The sequence below is a fragment of the Dasypus novemcinctus genome, chromosome 15 (genome assembly GCF_030445035.2).
Source record: "Dasypus novemcinctus isolate mDasNov1 chromosome 15, mDasNov1.1.hap2, whole genome shotgun sequence".
In the NCBI taxonomy this organism is placed as follows: Eukaryota; Metazoa; Chordata; class Mammalia; order Cingulata; family Dasypodidae; genus Dasypus; species Dasypus novemcinctus.
Genome location: NC_080687.1, coordinates 33414445 through 33429431, shown reverse-complemented (window position 1 = coordinate 33429431; position 14987 = coordinate 33414445). Strand labels below are relative to the sequence as shown.

At 41.4% G+C, this 14987-nt stretch overlaps 1 protein-coding gene across 9 annotated transcripts in view; it reads right to left on the bottom strand.

Annotated features, from left to right (window-relative positions):
* Positions 1 to 14987, bottom strand: part of NALCN (sodium leak channel, non-selective) — a 359283-nt gene that overhangs the window by 322712 nt on the left and 21584 nt on the right. For all 9 annotated transcript variants that reach the window (XM_004458403.4, XM_071208219.1, XM_071208218.1 and 6 more), the window contains exon 2: positions 2466 to 2612. In XM_004458403.4, the coding sequence (XP_004458460.1) occupies positions 2466 to 2573 (108 nt within the window). In that variant the 5' untranslated portion in view covers positions 2574 to 2612. The remainder of the gene's footprint in view (positions 1 to 2465; positions 2613 to 14987) is intronic.

Sequence of the window (14987 nt, the reverse complement as noted above, 5' to 3'; positions counted from 1 at the left end):
GGACGCATGTTGTAAAATCCTGTATTAGTATATTCCTGTAGAAACTCAATTTGCTCTTTTTTTTATACATTTTTAAAATGTTCTATGACCACTTAGAATCAGGGATCATATTATATTTGCTGTAACTTCTCCCATATCTATATGTACAATGGCCTATCCCAGTAGATCCCGAGTGATTTTTAAAAGAATTGATATATAGCACTTCTCGTATGTAGGAGTTTCTTTCTATTTGTAACTTTTATGCAATGTCTTGTATTAAATATCATTTTAAAATCTTACCTCATCTTATATGTTAAAAAGATAATAATGAACTTTCACTTTTATTTTGGAGAACATATTTTATCTAAATTAAGGCCATTGTTTTAAATTTTACTAGACATTTCTGTGCACTCCTAGTTGCACACCAGCTGTCTGAAGATTTTCCTTAATTTCAACGTAAAGAAGTAGGAAGTTGAAAGATAAGGGTCATTGTATACATGTGTATATATGTAGGAAATATAAATATTTACATATAGTATTTTATTATGAAAATGAAAAGCTGGGATAGAGAAAATACTTGTATCTACATGCTAAACCCATACAATTAATATTATTAGTTAATTATTCCAGCACAGTGAAAAGCTACTCAATTCTTAAACATAGTTTAAATATTTTATTTATTACTTATTTTATATATGTAGTCATATTAGTTCTTTATGCTTCTGGATGCTGTAAATGTTTTTGTAGATGGAAATGGACTTTACAGTTATAAAAAACATTAAGCATCAAGATAAAAAAGAGAAAAGACTCAGAACTTTTAATAAATAGAAAAGACATTCTTACAAGCTGGTACACAGTTTTAATATTTATCTGACTTTATAATATTTGCATACAGAAATAATGCTGTTAATTCCACACCATATAAGTCACTGGTAAGTCAACTGATTTTAAGAGTTGATGTTCTTTTCATGAAATTTGGAAGTGCTTCAGGAAACATCAGTGTATGACTTTAGCCCCATCGGGGCCTCCAACATAAAGAATCTAATTACGTAAAAGAGCTGCAAAGGATGGGTTCTTCTACAACAAACCTGAGCTTTAAAATTTGAAGAAAGATTTAAAAATTTAAGTGGTACTATTTTACTAAGTGCCGCATAGGCTACATTAGAGTACAGTTTTCTTCAGAAGTTCTCAGAAAGCTACGTATTTGGTGGACACTAAGAACAGTTATTGCTTTATTTTCTAAATCATTCCATTTTCTATACATGAATTGAAGGCCTTCTATGTGTCAGATATTATTTTGGGCTCTGAGGATATAAATGTGGAAAAAACACATGTTAATAGGTAACTTTAAAATAGAAAAAACTATTACAGAGAGGAAAGGTTCATTCTGGGGGGGGTGAGGGGGGCAGGAAGAAGGGTGAAATAAAGAGCCTTCCAGAATAGATTTGGGGCAGGGGTCACCTATAAGCTGGTCTTATTGGAGGAAGAGAGTTTGACTCATCAGAGGTGCTAGAAAAGGGCTTTCCAGACAAGAAAACAGAACAAAGAACAGATCAAAGGCAGACAAGCTAGAGATCGTGAAGGAGTAAGAAGTCACCTGATGAGGCTCAAGTATAGGATGTATTGATATAATAAAAGGGGCAGTCATTGGACAGGGTAGATGTAGAGAACAAAGAGCCTTGAATGCAATATTAGCTACATTTAATGTTAAAATGTAAGCAATAGAGATGTTCCATTGATTGTACTGCAGATGAGGAATGTGAGAAAATCTGAGTTGTAGAAAGAAATCTCAGCAGGCTGGGGAAGTAGCCTAGAGGGCAGATGCAAGGATAAAAGATGCTGGAACGGCAAGGAGGTGAAACATCTACTGTAAGTTTGATAATTAACTTGATCCTACTTCATATTGTAGAGCTGATTTTCTAAGACCTGCTAACATGCCATTTCAGCTTAGTTCTGGTTGCTATACTGTCTAGGATACAGTGATACCTCATGAACTTAATTAGGCAGAGAAAGTCACAAAGTTCTTCAAAGACACTCTCCATTCTCTCATTAACCTTTACTTTTATTCAAAACATGCATCTCGTAAGGAAACCTTTAATTCCTAACATTTGATTATCTTCTCACAGATTCATGCATGTTGCAAACTATGAGTAAAGGAAGTTTGTTAAGAATAGGTTGCTCGTCTTGATTTCCAGCTTCGGAACAGCCTGAGAAGTAGTGTCATCTCTTATCCACCATAGAACTCCGAGGAGCTCCTTTGCAGTTGGGGGAGGGGCGGGAACAAGAGGAGCTGGTTTATGTTCCCTTGTAAGGCACAGTGACACCTCATTTTAATCTGAATTGTTCTCAACTTCTAGACCCCAAGACTCATCTTACTCTGCTGTAGCTCCAAGAAACATTTCAAAGCCAAGGGTACATGAATTATATTAATAAAATTTCCCTTATATCAAAAAGTGCTTCTCCATAATTCAAAAAAAGAAGCTTACTGGTTTGTTAATCCAGAGTATGTCAGCGTTGTCTGAGAGAGATTCATCAGGACCAAAGTCAGTCACTGGCTGGGCTTCCACCCTGGAACTCTGCTTTCTTTTGAGCATGCTGAAATTAGCTTTGGTTAGCAAGTACAAAGCAGCACTCTAGGAAAAGAAAGAGAAAGATACATTAGTTGCTTAAACCATCTTTACCCTTATCAACAAACAAACATGGAGTCTCCTATAGATGTTTATGCATTTATAGATTAGACACAGGTTCTACTGTATTGCACGTAATAAAACATGTGCAAATAGAAATTTTAAATGAATGAGGTAAAAGTTAATATAAATACAAGCTTTAATTTGTTTTCTCCCCACCCAAGAGATCAATTTGTGTACCTTATAAGCAGTTTGCTTATCAGTTTAGAGACCACTAGTCAAGACTAGCTGGAGTGAAATAGCTTTGCTTTTGAGGGTGCACATATTTTTTCGATAGATGTACATAGACCAAGAGCTGTACCCACTTAAAGATAGCCCACGCCAGTGTATTGCCTGACTAATGCAGATGAAATACTCAGAGCTAGAGCTTCCCCAGGATTCTCCCCTGGGTCAATTTAATATGACACTCATAGACATCTCTCACTTCCAATGATAATCCCAAAATGATCTCTCAATTTTACCCTTGCCGAAAGGACCGGGTCTAGAGAGAATGCTTTAATTATCTCAATAGTCTAGCTACTCTGAAGTAAATCCCGCCATCAAACTACTTTGCTGAAGGAGATGAGAGGCCTGCTTTTGGTTTAAATTTCCACAATTTTGAGTAATATACATCCCACTATGTATTTTACCTTCTGCAATTCAGCAGCCATTGAACTGTAAAATGTTAAGCCCTCAGGACACTCATATCCAGTAAGTGCAATATAATGTGAGATGAGATAAGTGCTGTGGAGGTGGTACCTTATTACCCCTGGGTCCACAGTGAGGCTTCTCACTTGATTAACATCTGGACTGAGGCATAAAGGAAAGCAAGGAGTAGACATATTTTTGGGTTATATACTAGGTTTTTGCCATGTGGCAATGATATTCAATCTTTACAACAGTACTTGGAGAAGACATATTTCACTTTTTAATGGATGCACAAGAAATCCCAGTACCAACTTGACCAAGGCCACCTAAGCAAATCTGAAATTTAAAACAAGCTCTGTTTGGCTACAAAGCTGTTTATAGTTGACCACGCTGCTTCTGAGGATGGATTAGAAGTTCTAAAGGCAGCTAAAGAAAAGAAAGAAACTGTGGAAATGTAGAGCTGGGAAATCATAATACTTTTTAACACCAAGAAGGTGTACTTGTTCTCTACTGCTTCATGGAACTAGAGTCAGAAACTTAACCAAAAACAAGAATTTCACTCAGTCCCCATCAGAACACAATAAGAACAAGAATGTGTTTGCATGTGTGTAGGAGTTTTTAAGTAGGTGCAATTGCTAATTTTTCACTGGGAAAAAAAGAATGAAACACAGACGCTCAGGGCAAAGTAAGTTTGTATGTGTCTCCCCACATTCGAGTGTCCACCTATATCTTTATGTTCTTAATCCAGATAGGAGGCTTTGCCTAGCCCTCCTATTCCCAGATAAAAGCAAGCTAATTGACTTTAAGATATGCTAGGCATTTGAAGGTTGTCATGCCCTGAATATTGGGTTTGAATAATGGGCTTTTTGGTAGGCTGCAGTAATTAATTTTATTTTACATAATTGGAGTTAGGAATGTTTGACACGGATATGTAAATATATGCAGAATATTCAAATTATCCTTGTACTCTGATTTACTGTACAGGTAAAACATCTGGTAACCTCAATTTGGGATGCCTCTTGCACAACAGTCCTCCATGTACCCAAAAATTGGATGAAAATATTTTAAGAAAACCTACAAGGTTGCACAACACAGTGGAGGACATAAAGTAGGTTTCACAATGTTGTTCAAAGATTACATGAGAAAGTTGTACAGGCCTAGGCACAATACCTTCTTCATCAAAAGAGTGGAGACTTCAAGATGGCCCTTTATTTGCTATCATCTGGCCATCAGTTATGGTCTGGAAAATTTCTTGATATATAAAGTGTCACCTTAACACATGCATTCAACACACCTTTTATTATAAATATACCATCTGAAGCAAAAATGATTTTATTATTGATTCATTTATCTAAAGAAGTACACATAAAAAAAAAGTATTCCTTTTATATTTAACTCACCAAGGTCATGATGTATTATCCAAAGGAAACTGATTAATTCATACGTACATTAAATCTCAACAATTACCTCCTAAATCAGTGAAATCTTGAATGATTTAATAATATATAATTTTATAAAAGCATTCAAGTACCAAAATAAATTTGTTACAAATATATAAAGAATCCAAATTAATTTGAGACAGTGTATTGTAATAACTTTCCTTCACACACAGAATGTTGTTTTACACATTCATACATGTTGAATCAACATAACTGAGTGCAACAAATCTATTATTCTTGTGATAAAGACCAGTACAGATCTCCAAGTATCCCAGGTAAGCTTATTATTTTGATGGTAAATTGCTCTGTGTTAGCTTAGCCTTATCACTATTATGTATTTATAAGCCCATATATCTTTTCTGTTTATAGAAGTGTCCTTAATAGGATAGAGCACTAAATTAGAAAAATGTAGGTTTCAATAGCTTTTTCACAAGTATTAGAAGAAATTATTATTTAAAAAGCTCAATGGTGAGAAAGAGGCTGTACAGTTACAATATGTTCACTGATAAATATTTCACTTGGAAACAGCTTATAGCAACTCAGGGAGAAAATATACTTTGGTTCATTGCTCTCTTTTAAGATTTTGTATTCTATGATAGCAGTTTTATTTCTATTAGCATATACTTTCCCTAGGTCATTATAGCACTCTTGACAAAACAAAAATTAAAATATTCAATTGTTTAACTGTGCTGTACTTGTAGTTCTACAGGTCATTTCTTCTTGTAATTCTCCTGGGTTTGACATTAAAATCTTTTGAATCTTCTTCTATCTTCTAAATTATGGTTTATAGCACATCCTTTTCCTGCTGCCTCATGGGCCTGTCCTCTATATTTACACCATTAAATGATCGTCTGTTCTTACGGTTTCCATTACCATCTGTTGATGTCCAGCTACTATTAATGAGTCACGTATCTGTGCTGCTTCAGAGACAGGGTATTTAAACACCATTATCCCTTAAAACTCAGCATCGCAAAATCAGATTAACCTTCTGCTTTATGCGCTCCTTTAAATTCCCAAATCTTTATTGCCTAATATATTTCATGTCCCTGCATGTGGTCAGGATAGCACAGATATCCTTTACACTTATTCTCAGTGATAACTTCTTGTTTATTCATTCTACACAGGTAGAATGGCCTCTTTTACTTTATCGCTATTACGAGAATCTTTTCTTAGCCATGATACCTCAGGTCCGGACTGCCAGAAACATCAGTCATTTTAATACTTCCTGTCTTTTCTAACAAATTCCAGCTTCCCAACATACCGACACAGTTTCTTCTATGATCCAGAAAACCTCAGCTTAAATACTGCTCATTCATTCATTCGTTCATTTACACAGCAATTATTAAAAACCCACTGTGGTGTTAATATCTGGCACTGTGCTATGCACTAGGTATTTAGCAGTAAATCACAAAAGCATTCTTGGAGCTTATAGTATACCTCCTTTATTTAGCCTTATGTCTCAAGGACACTGAGTTCCACTAGTTTTTATTTGCCCTTCTTTTCATATTCACACACACAGGGTCCACCAAACAAATCATCATTTGCCAGCCTCCAAACTTTCCTCATCCACTTCAGATCCTTTATTCGACCTCGGTCCTCTTTGTGTCTGCTGCCATGCTGATATCAGGTTTTCCAAATTTCCTAAATTAACTCATGAGGAATTTTTGTCTATGTGTTTGATTTGTTTGTTATAATCCAAAGACTTAATGGTTGGGAATTAAAGTATGAATAGGAGAAACTTACTACTTTATTAGACTTACAACATTGTTTTAGTCTAAGAAGCCCCTAAAGAAGGAAGAAGCAAGTAATTTATTTTTAATTATTGTATTATTAGAATTGTCAATACATCAATATCAACAACCACTCTTCTGATCACTTATGTACATGCATTGTGGGACATTATGAATACAAATGAAATTATTTGTCTACCATCCTATTCAATATACACACACACACACACAGAGCACACCTTTACTTAAGACGGTCTTTTATCTCATTGTGTTATATTCCTGTCACAGTTTGAGAAGGAAATAAAAGAGAGGGATAGTTAACTAATATCCCTCTCATTCCTCATCGTCCATTTTTACTTTTATGCCTTTGGAAGAGCAACCATCTTTGCTAGCAGAAGTTTCTCATTCATTCAACATTGTACATGTGCATTCATTAAAAAATCCCAGCCGATGTGTTAGGTGATATGGATTTATCACTGAATAAAACATAGCTAGTCTCTTCCCTCATAGAATTCCTGAATGCCCTGACCATTTCTGACATGGCAGACAACATGTTTAATTAAAGATCAGGCAGCTGATTAATTGGAAGAGAGCTTCTGTCTTTTATGTATTTACGCTTCAGCCTCCATCTAATGTGCTTATTCTTCAACCTCTATCTACTAGTTTTCATATTATTTCACTTCATTATTGCTAGATTCATACTACCGCTCTGGGCAAGGACTATCAAATAATTGATTCCCACCCTGCTTCCATATCTGTGCTATCAGGCATAGAGAAATTCATGCAATGAGGAACAGAGTTGTCTATCTGGTCCTTTCCTAGATCATAAATACCTAAACTTAAATTAAATTAGAAGATATGATTTTAATTTAATTTAATTTTCATTAATCAGGCAATACAGATTTGTTGTAGGAAAAATGAGCAAAAATACACCAATAAAGTGAAGAACAGTAATGAAAATCATCAGGAGTTCCACTTCTAGGCACTTAATCATTTTTTCATTGTTAATTATTGGATGCATACATTGTGCCAGCCATTGTACAAGGCGTTTCTGATGAGGCAATAATCAGGATAGATATGGTTTATCCCTCATCAAGTAATTTTCCTTAGCTGCAGTGCTTACTGTCCACTGGGGTATGATAGTACCTTCTTTTCCACATACATACACAATTTTCAAGCATATATATTTTTTCAAATGGCTGCCTACACACTGTTTTGTAACCAGGTTTTTCATTTAGCAGTATTCTATGAACATCTTTCTCTGTTAATAAATATGCATGGACAGAAAATCCTAACTGTAAATAAATACCACCTTCAAACATCTGTGCTGCTTCCTTGTATTTCTTGCTCATAAGCTCATTTACATCCTTATATATGCCAGGCCTGGAAAGTTAAACAGATATAAACACACTTCTCTAGATTAGATTCCAAATGTTGATTTGGAGTTGAGAAAGGTGTTACCCAGTATTTTGGGAGACAATTGAAATGATGTTACCAATTTGTTGATTTGAACATTACAATCTTAATTCTTATTTCAAGTATTTCTATTTCCTCACCCCTTTTTTGATGGCCACACAATCCCAAACAGCAAACCACTGATACCTAATTATATATGAACATGACTTTCCTGTCTTTTCCGCACAATCTATTTAAATTTCTAATTGTACTTCAGTATATCATAATAAAATTTTGAAGACAAAAAGGGATGCTTATTTTTCATGCTTGGACTGCAAAATGCCATTGCTTCTGGAAATGAATATAGCATGAGAAAAATTTTTTATCACGTCTTTAAATTATGGGGAAAACACTATTTTTGTAGTACTTTGTTATCTGACATCCTTCTGCCCCACCTTATGTTTAATCTCCCTGTCTACTCAACCTTTCTCCTCTTCCACTGCTTTAGACCTTTTCATATTTGCATTTCCTTCTACCCATTTGAATGTCCTCTCACTCCATTTTAAATGACGAAATGCCCCTCATTTTGCAAACCCAGATCACATGGAAGTTCCTCCAGAGAGCCATCTCACTTTGCTGCCATGAGCACCAACTTCAGTGTCTTGTGCTCTCACAACACCCTGCATCCCCTCCACGACGTCACTTCTTTCCTCCTTATACCCCTGCACATGGCACTTTCCCACACTGGATCCCAGCAACTGGAGTCTCTCCCATTTAGTGGCGGCTCAGTTAATTGTCTTTTGATTTCAATAATTAAACTCTTTTAAGATATAGAGTTTAAGACAGCATTTGATGTAAAACTGAACAGGTATTTCCAAGTCAGAAGGCTTTATAAAAACAAAAGCCACTCTCAATAGAACTCACACACACACAAATAGAATCCCACCAAAACAATGTGATGAAATGCTTTGCAAGACTTAGAAGTTTCAATGGGAAAATAGTGAACTTGTCAATTGATTTCCTTCTAAATTATGTTTACTGCCACGTAAAAAACAGACTCCTTCCAATAACAATATTAACCGAGGGCTTAACGTGTGCTAGACTCTGTTCTAAGCATGTCATACAGTATGTCATTTAATTCTTACAACAACCATTTTACAAATAAGGAAACATAGGCATAGAAACAAGCCAGGATATGAATCAAGAAAACATGGCTCAAATAATTACCAAATTAAAATTTAAGCACATTACAAAATTGGTAATAAAAAGAAAACTATTTCTGCAATATATTTTAATCATACAATCTGACAGTTATAACCTTTTTCTCATCATCATTTATTGTTTGTAAAAATAAAACCAACTGGACAACGAGCAAGTTGGCAGCATAGTAAGGAGCTCCTTAGAATCAGCTCCTGCTACAGGGCTGTTAGTAAACACCCAGAGCTCTCTGGATCTATCTGAAGCACCTGTTTGGGGGCTTCAGGAGACCAGAAGAGCATTCTGCAACATCTTTGAAGGAATGGAAGGAAGAGGCTGCCCATCTGCAGAGAAGATTCATAACTAGAGGTCTTCATGCCACGGAGGCCAGTCCCCATCCTCCCCTGGAGGCACAAGCCACCTAGGGAGCTGTTCCACAGCTAGAATTGAAAGCTCCACTTCCCAAAAATGGGGAAGGAAGAGATGGTTGGGCACCAACTTCTGCTACTGATGAGTAAATTCAGTGAGATAAAGTATAATCCTGAGAAAAGCTAAAGTTTGAGCCTGTCCGAGGCAGAAAGAGGCCAGGAGCCACCATCTTAACTCCGCGCCTGGCACAAGGGGAAGTGGGTGGACTAAGAATCCCAGTGCTGGGGAAACGGACTTTGGCCCAGTGGTTAGGGCCTCCGTCTACCACATGGGAGGCCCGCGGTTCAAGCCCCAGGCCTCCTTGACCCGTGTGGAGCTGGCCCATGCGCAGTGCTGATGCGCGCAAGGAGTGCCGCGCCACGCAGGGTGTCCCCCGCGTAGGGGAGCCCCACGCGCAAGGAGTGCACCCATAAGGAGAGCCGCCCAGCGCGAAGGAGGGAGCAGCCTGCCCAGGAATGGCGCCGCCCACACTTCCCGTGCCGCTGCCGACAACAGAAGCGGACAAAGAAACAAGAAACAAGACGCAGCAAAAAGACACAGAAAACAGACAACCGGGGGAGGGGAGGGGAAATAAATAAATAAAAATAAATCTTTAAAAAAAAAAAAAAAAAGAATCCCAGTGCTGTTGGGGATCGGCTTCTTTCCATCCAGATCAGATTGCAGCTCTAGCCTAAGACACAGTGCCACCTCCATCAGGGAGGAAGCTGCAGGGACCTGCACCAGCCTCACCAGTAAATTACCAGCCAAGTGGGGGAGGCCAGCGATTATCCTACTTTGGTAGTGCAAGCCACCCCAGGAGCTATTCTGTGGCTGGAAATGGAAGCTCCATTTCCCAAAACAGGGGAGGAGGAGATGGTTGGCTGCCGATTTCGGCTACTGATTGGTAGACTCAGATGGCTAAGGAATAACACTAGGAAGAGCTGGGGTGTGAATCTGTCCAAGCCAGAAAGAGGCCAGTGGGCTCCATGTTGACTCCACCCCCACCCTGAGGGGAAGCCAGGATCTAAAATCACAGTGATGGTAGGAACCGGTTTCTTTCACCCAGATCGACCTGCAGCCCTTCACTAGGCTTCAGCCCCGCCTATGGCAGGGAGGAGGCTGGCAGGCCCTGCACCAGCCTATCCAGGTAATTGTGTGTACCTTTGCTGGCACAAACTGAATAATCGCAAGTCTACCAGGGCAACTGCAGCCATCTTAGACCCATAGATTGCTGCCCACACCTGCAGCTCGATCTCCACCCCAAGGAGGGTAGAAATGTGCGTAAAGCTTCATCAGTCTTTCTGGGCAACTACAGTCTAGGCCTGCATGACTTGGATTATTCCACACAGCTGTGACAACATCCCTACCCCTGGCAAAGGAGAAAGTTGGGAGAAACTTCGTCAATCCTTGGGACAATGAGGACAGCTTGAGCCTCCACAGTTTATAGCACCAATTACATCTTCGGCTCCTATTGCACAACCAGCAAGTGAGAAAGGGCAGGAACCCTAAACTAAAGAGTAAAACTATACCCAGATTAGATACTCTAGTAAGCCAGATGCCAAGACACCAACAAAAAATTGCAATCTATACCAAGAAACAGGAAGATACAGGCCCAGTTAAAGGAATAAGATAAGCCTCCAGATGACATAAAGGAGTTGGGACAACTAATCATAGATGTTCAAACAAATCTCCTTAATAAATTCAATGAGATGGCTAAAGAGATTAAGGATACTAAGAAGATATTGGATAAGCACAAAGAATTTGAAAGCATACATAGAAAAATGGCAGATCTTATGGGAACGAAAGGTACAATAAATGAAATTTTAATAAATTGGAATCGTATAATAACAGATTTGAGGAGGCAGAAGAAAGGATTGGTGAGCTTGAAGAAATGGCCTCTGAAAGTGAACATAAAAAAGAGCAGATGAAGAAAAGAATGGAAAAAATTGAACAAGGCCTTAGGGAACTAAATGATAGCAACAGGTACGCAAGCATACATGTCATGGTGTCCCAGAAGGAGAAGAGAAGGGAGAAGGGGCAAAAGGAATATTTGAAGAAATAATGGTAGAAAATTACCAACCCTATTGAAGGACTAGATGTCCATGTCCAAGAAGCACAATGTACTCCCATCTGAAAAAAACTCCAAATAGACCAAATCTGAGACACATACTCAACAGAATGTCTAATGCCAAAGACAAAGAGAGAATTCTGAGAACAAGATAAAAGTAATGCATAATATATAAGGGATACCAGTAAGATTAAGTGCTGATTTCTCACCAGAAGCCAGGGAGGCAAGAAGACAGTGGTCTGATATATTTAAGATACTACAAGAGAAAAACTTCCAGCCAAGAATCTTATATCCAGCAAGACTGTCTTTCAAAAATGAGGGTGAAATTAGAATATTCACAGATAAACAGAAACAGAGAAGAGTTTGTTACCAAGAGACTGGATTTGCCAAAAATACTAACAGGTGTGCTATAACCTGAAAAGAAGACAGGAGAGAAAAGCCTGGAAGAGAGTCTAGAAATGAAGATTATATCAATAAAAGTAACTGGAAGTGTCAAAAGAGTGGTGAAAATAAAATATGACAGATAACATTCAAATAGTCAGAAATGAACTTAACTAATGATGTAAAGCACTTGTATTCAGAAAACTGCAAACCAATGTTAAAAGAAATCAAAAAGGCCTAAATAACTAGAACATTCTATGCTCATGGATTGGAAGACTAAATATCATTAAGATGTCAATTCTACTCAAATTGATAGATTCAAAGCAACCCTGATAAAAATTCCACTAGCATTTTAAAAAAAATTGAAAACATGATTATCAAACTTATTTGGAAGAGTAAGGGGTCCTGAATAGTCAAAAACATCATAAAAAGGAAAAAGCAAACCCACATCTCCAGACTTTAAATCATATTACCTAGCTATAGTGGTAAAAACAGCATGGTACTGGCATAAAGACAGACATATAGACCAATGGAACCAAACTGATGGTTCAGAAACAGACCCTCACATGTATGGTCAAGTGATTTTTGACTAGACTATCAAACCCACACACCTCAGGCAGAACAGTCCATTCAGCAAAATGGTGCTGAAAGAACTGGTATCTGCGGTCACCCCTCGGGCTGAAGTGTGGTTTGCTGGCCTGGCAGGGGAGCGGCCGCGGTAGGCCTAATTCCTAGCCGCTGCCCCCATAATAGGGTGGCTGGTCGGTCTCACCGCCACCCCTGAAGGGAGCTCGGCATGGGTTCAGAGTGCCCTCGGGTCTCCCCTTCTCGGCAGTCATGCTTCCGCGGCCGCCCCTCCTCCCGGATAGCGCCACACGATGCCTTATGAGGCAACACCTTTCTTCTTCTTTCTCCCTGCGCAGGCGCAGGGCGGAAAATTCCAGTCTGCCCTTCCCCCACCCCCCACAGCAGCAACAGCCAGGCACAAGGCGGGAAACTCAAGTCTGCCCTCTACCCCAGCAACAGCAGCCACCAATCCCTAAACCCTGCCACTTCCCTCGGCAACAGCAACAGCTAATCCCTAATCACCACCCCTCCCCCTTCCAGTACCTCCCACCGACCTTTCTCCCCAGTAACTGCTTGCGGCAACCAATCAGAACATGGCATAAGCTTCGACCAATCAGCCTTCCCCAGCCCCTATAAAATGGTAGCACTTCCTCAATAAAGTTGGACCTGCGTGTTTACCTCGTCTCCACGGTAGTTCTTCTGCCGTGCGCCCTCCAGTCCTGAGAGCCCCCGACAAGGGCCTGGCCTCCCTTGTCCCCAGTTCGTCGCCTGCTTCTCCGGGTGACCCCTTCGTCGCCGGCGTCGCCGGCTTTGCCGGGCGACCCCGTCAGCCGAACCGCGCAACCCCTGTGAGACCGACCCCTCGTCTGCTGCCGGACCGACCCCTCGTCTGCTGCCGGACCGACCCCTCGTCCCAAGCTGGACCGACCCCTCGTCCGCAGCCAGACCCCACCGCCACCGACAGAGCAAGCTGCCGCAGCTGGTGCCCAACGTGGGGCAGGGTGAGGACCCCCTTCACCTTGCTCCACTGCTCGTCGTTCTCCTCTTCCCCTAAGGAGCTCTTAGTTCCGCTTTCCCCTCGTCGGGGCCTTCTCTTGGCCCGCGACCACCGTCGGAGCCCCACCGGCTCCGACCCCTCGTCTCACCGCGCCCCTCAGCTCCCATCGCCGCGCTTTCAAGGTAAGGGCCCCTTCTCTTATCGGCTCCAAAAGGCCATTAGCAATGGGTAACATCCTTTCTGCTAAGCAAGCACCGCAAGTTCGGGCCCTCGCCGGTCTCCTAGACACTCACCGGTGTAAGATCTCTTTGAAACAGCTCCAAGTATATTGGGACCTTCTTCTCCCCTTTAATCCGTGGCTTACCACGTGTCAGCTCTGGGACCCGGATACCTATACTCGCCTTATAGATAGGGTCACTTCTGCTGTGGAGCAGGAAGGTAAAAGATTCCCTCCTGGCTTATTACCGGCGCTTTTTACCATCCACTCCTGCCTTCAAGGCGCCCCTACCATCGACTCCCCCCGGCCGCGCCACCGCCACCGCCGTGATTGTCACGACGGCGACTTTAACCGGGATCCTGATCGGGATCCTGATGCCGGCTCCGACTCCGACTCTGAGTCGTTTGTCGAGCGCCTTAATAACGCCCTCGAAAATTGTCCCCTTAAACAGTGTAATCTTGCAGTGCCGAGCGCCGGTGAAGATGGCGAACTTCCGCCTTCTTCCTCGCTCGAAAAGGGGAAGCACTCCCAAGATGGCGGGCTTCCGCCTTCTTTGCCATCCGAAAAGGGGAGGCACTCTCAAGATGGCGGACTTCCGCCTTCTTCCTTGCTCGAAAAGGGGAGGTCCCTTTACCCCTCCCTCCCCCCGATGACTTCCTGCCTGGGTGGGCCAGAAGCTCCCTCCCCGCCATTTTACCCCTCCGTTCAGGGCGGTCCGCAGCCATCTTGTAGCCCACGGCCATTTTGTGGCCCGCGCCATTTTGTAGTACCGCTGGGGACGGCCCGCAGCCATTTTGTAACACCGCATGGGCAATGGCTCCTCTCGTACCCTCCGCGCCAGCGACCCCCCCCCGGCTCTGCCTCCCCCTGGCAGCCCCCTCCGTCCGATCCGTGGCAAGCTGCCGCACGCGCGGCCCCCTCTAGCCTATTTTTGGACCCGTATTCCTCCCCTGCCGGGGCACCTCCGCCTACCTCCCTGCCGCCTCCTACCACCTGCTTTCCCCTTAACGTAACTCCCATCCCTCAGCGCCCCTTTCCATGGTACCCACATGATGCGGAAAGTGTTAAACAGCTCCGCAAGGCCGTTAAGGAGGACGGGTTAGGCAGCCTTTATGCTCAGCATTTGTTAGAGGAGATGTCCACCCTTCTGTGCATCCCCCTCGATTGGCTCCAACTGGCCCATGCCATCCTCACGCCTGGCCAGTTTATAAATTGGCGCGCCCATTTTCATGCCGAGGCTGAAAAGCAGGTTGTGGCCAATGCTGCAATGGGTGTTAACCACCCACCAGAAGCCT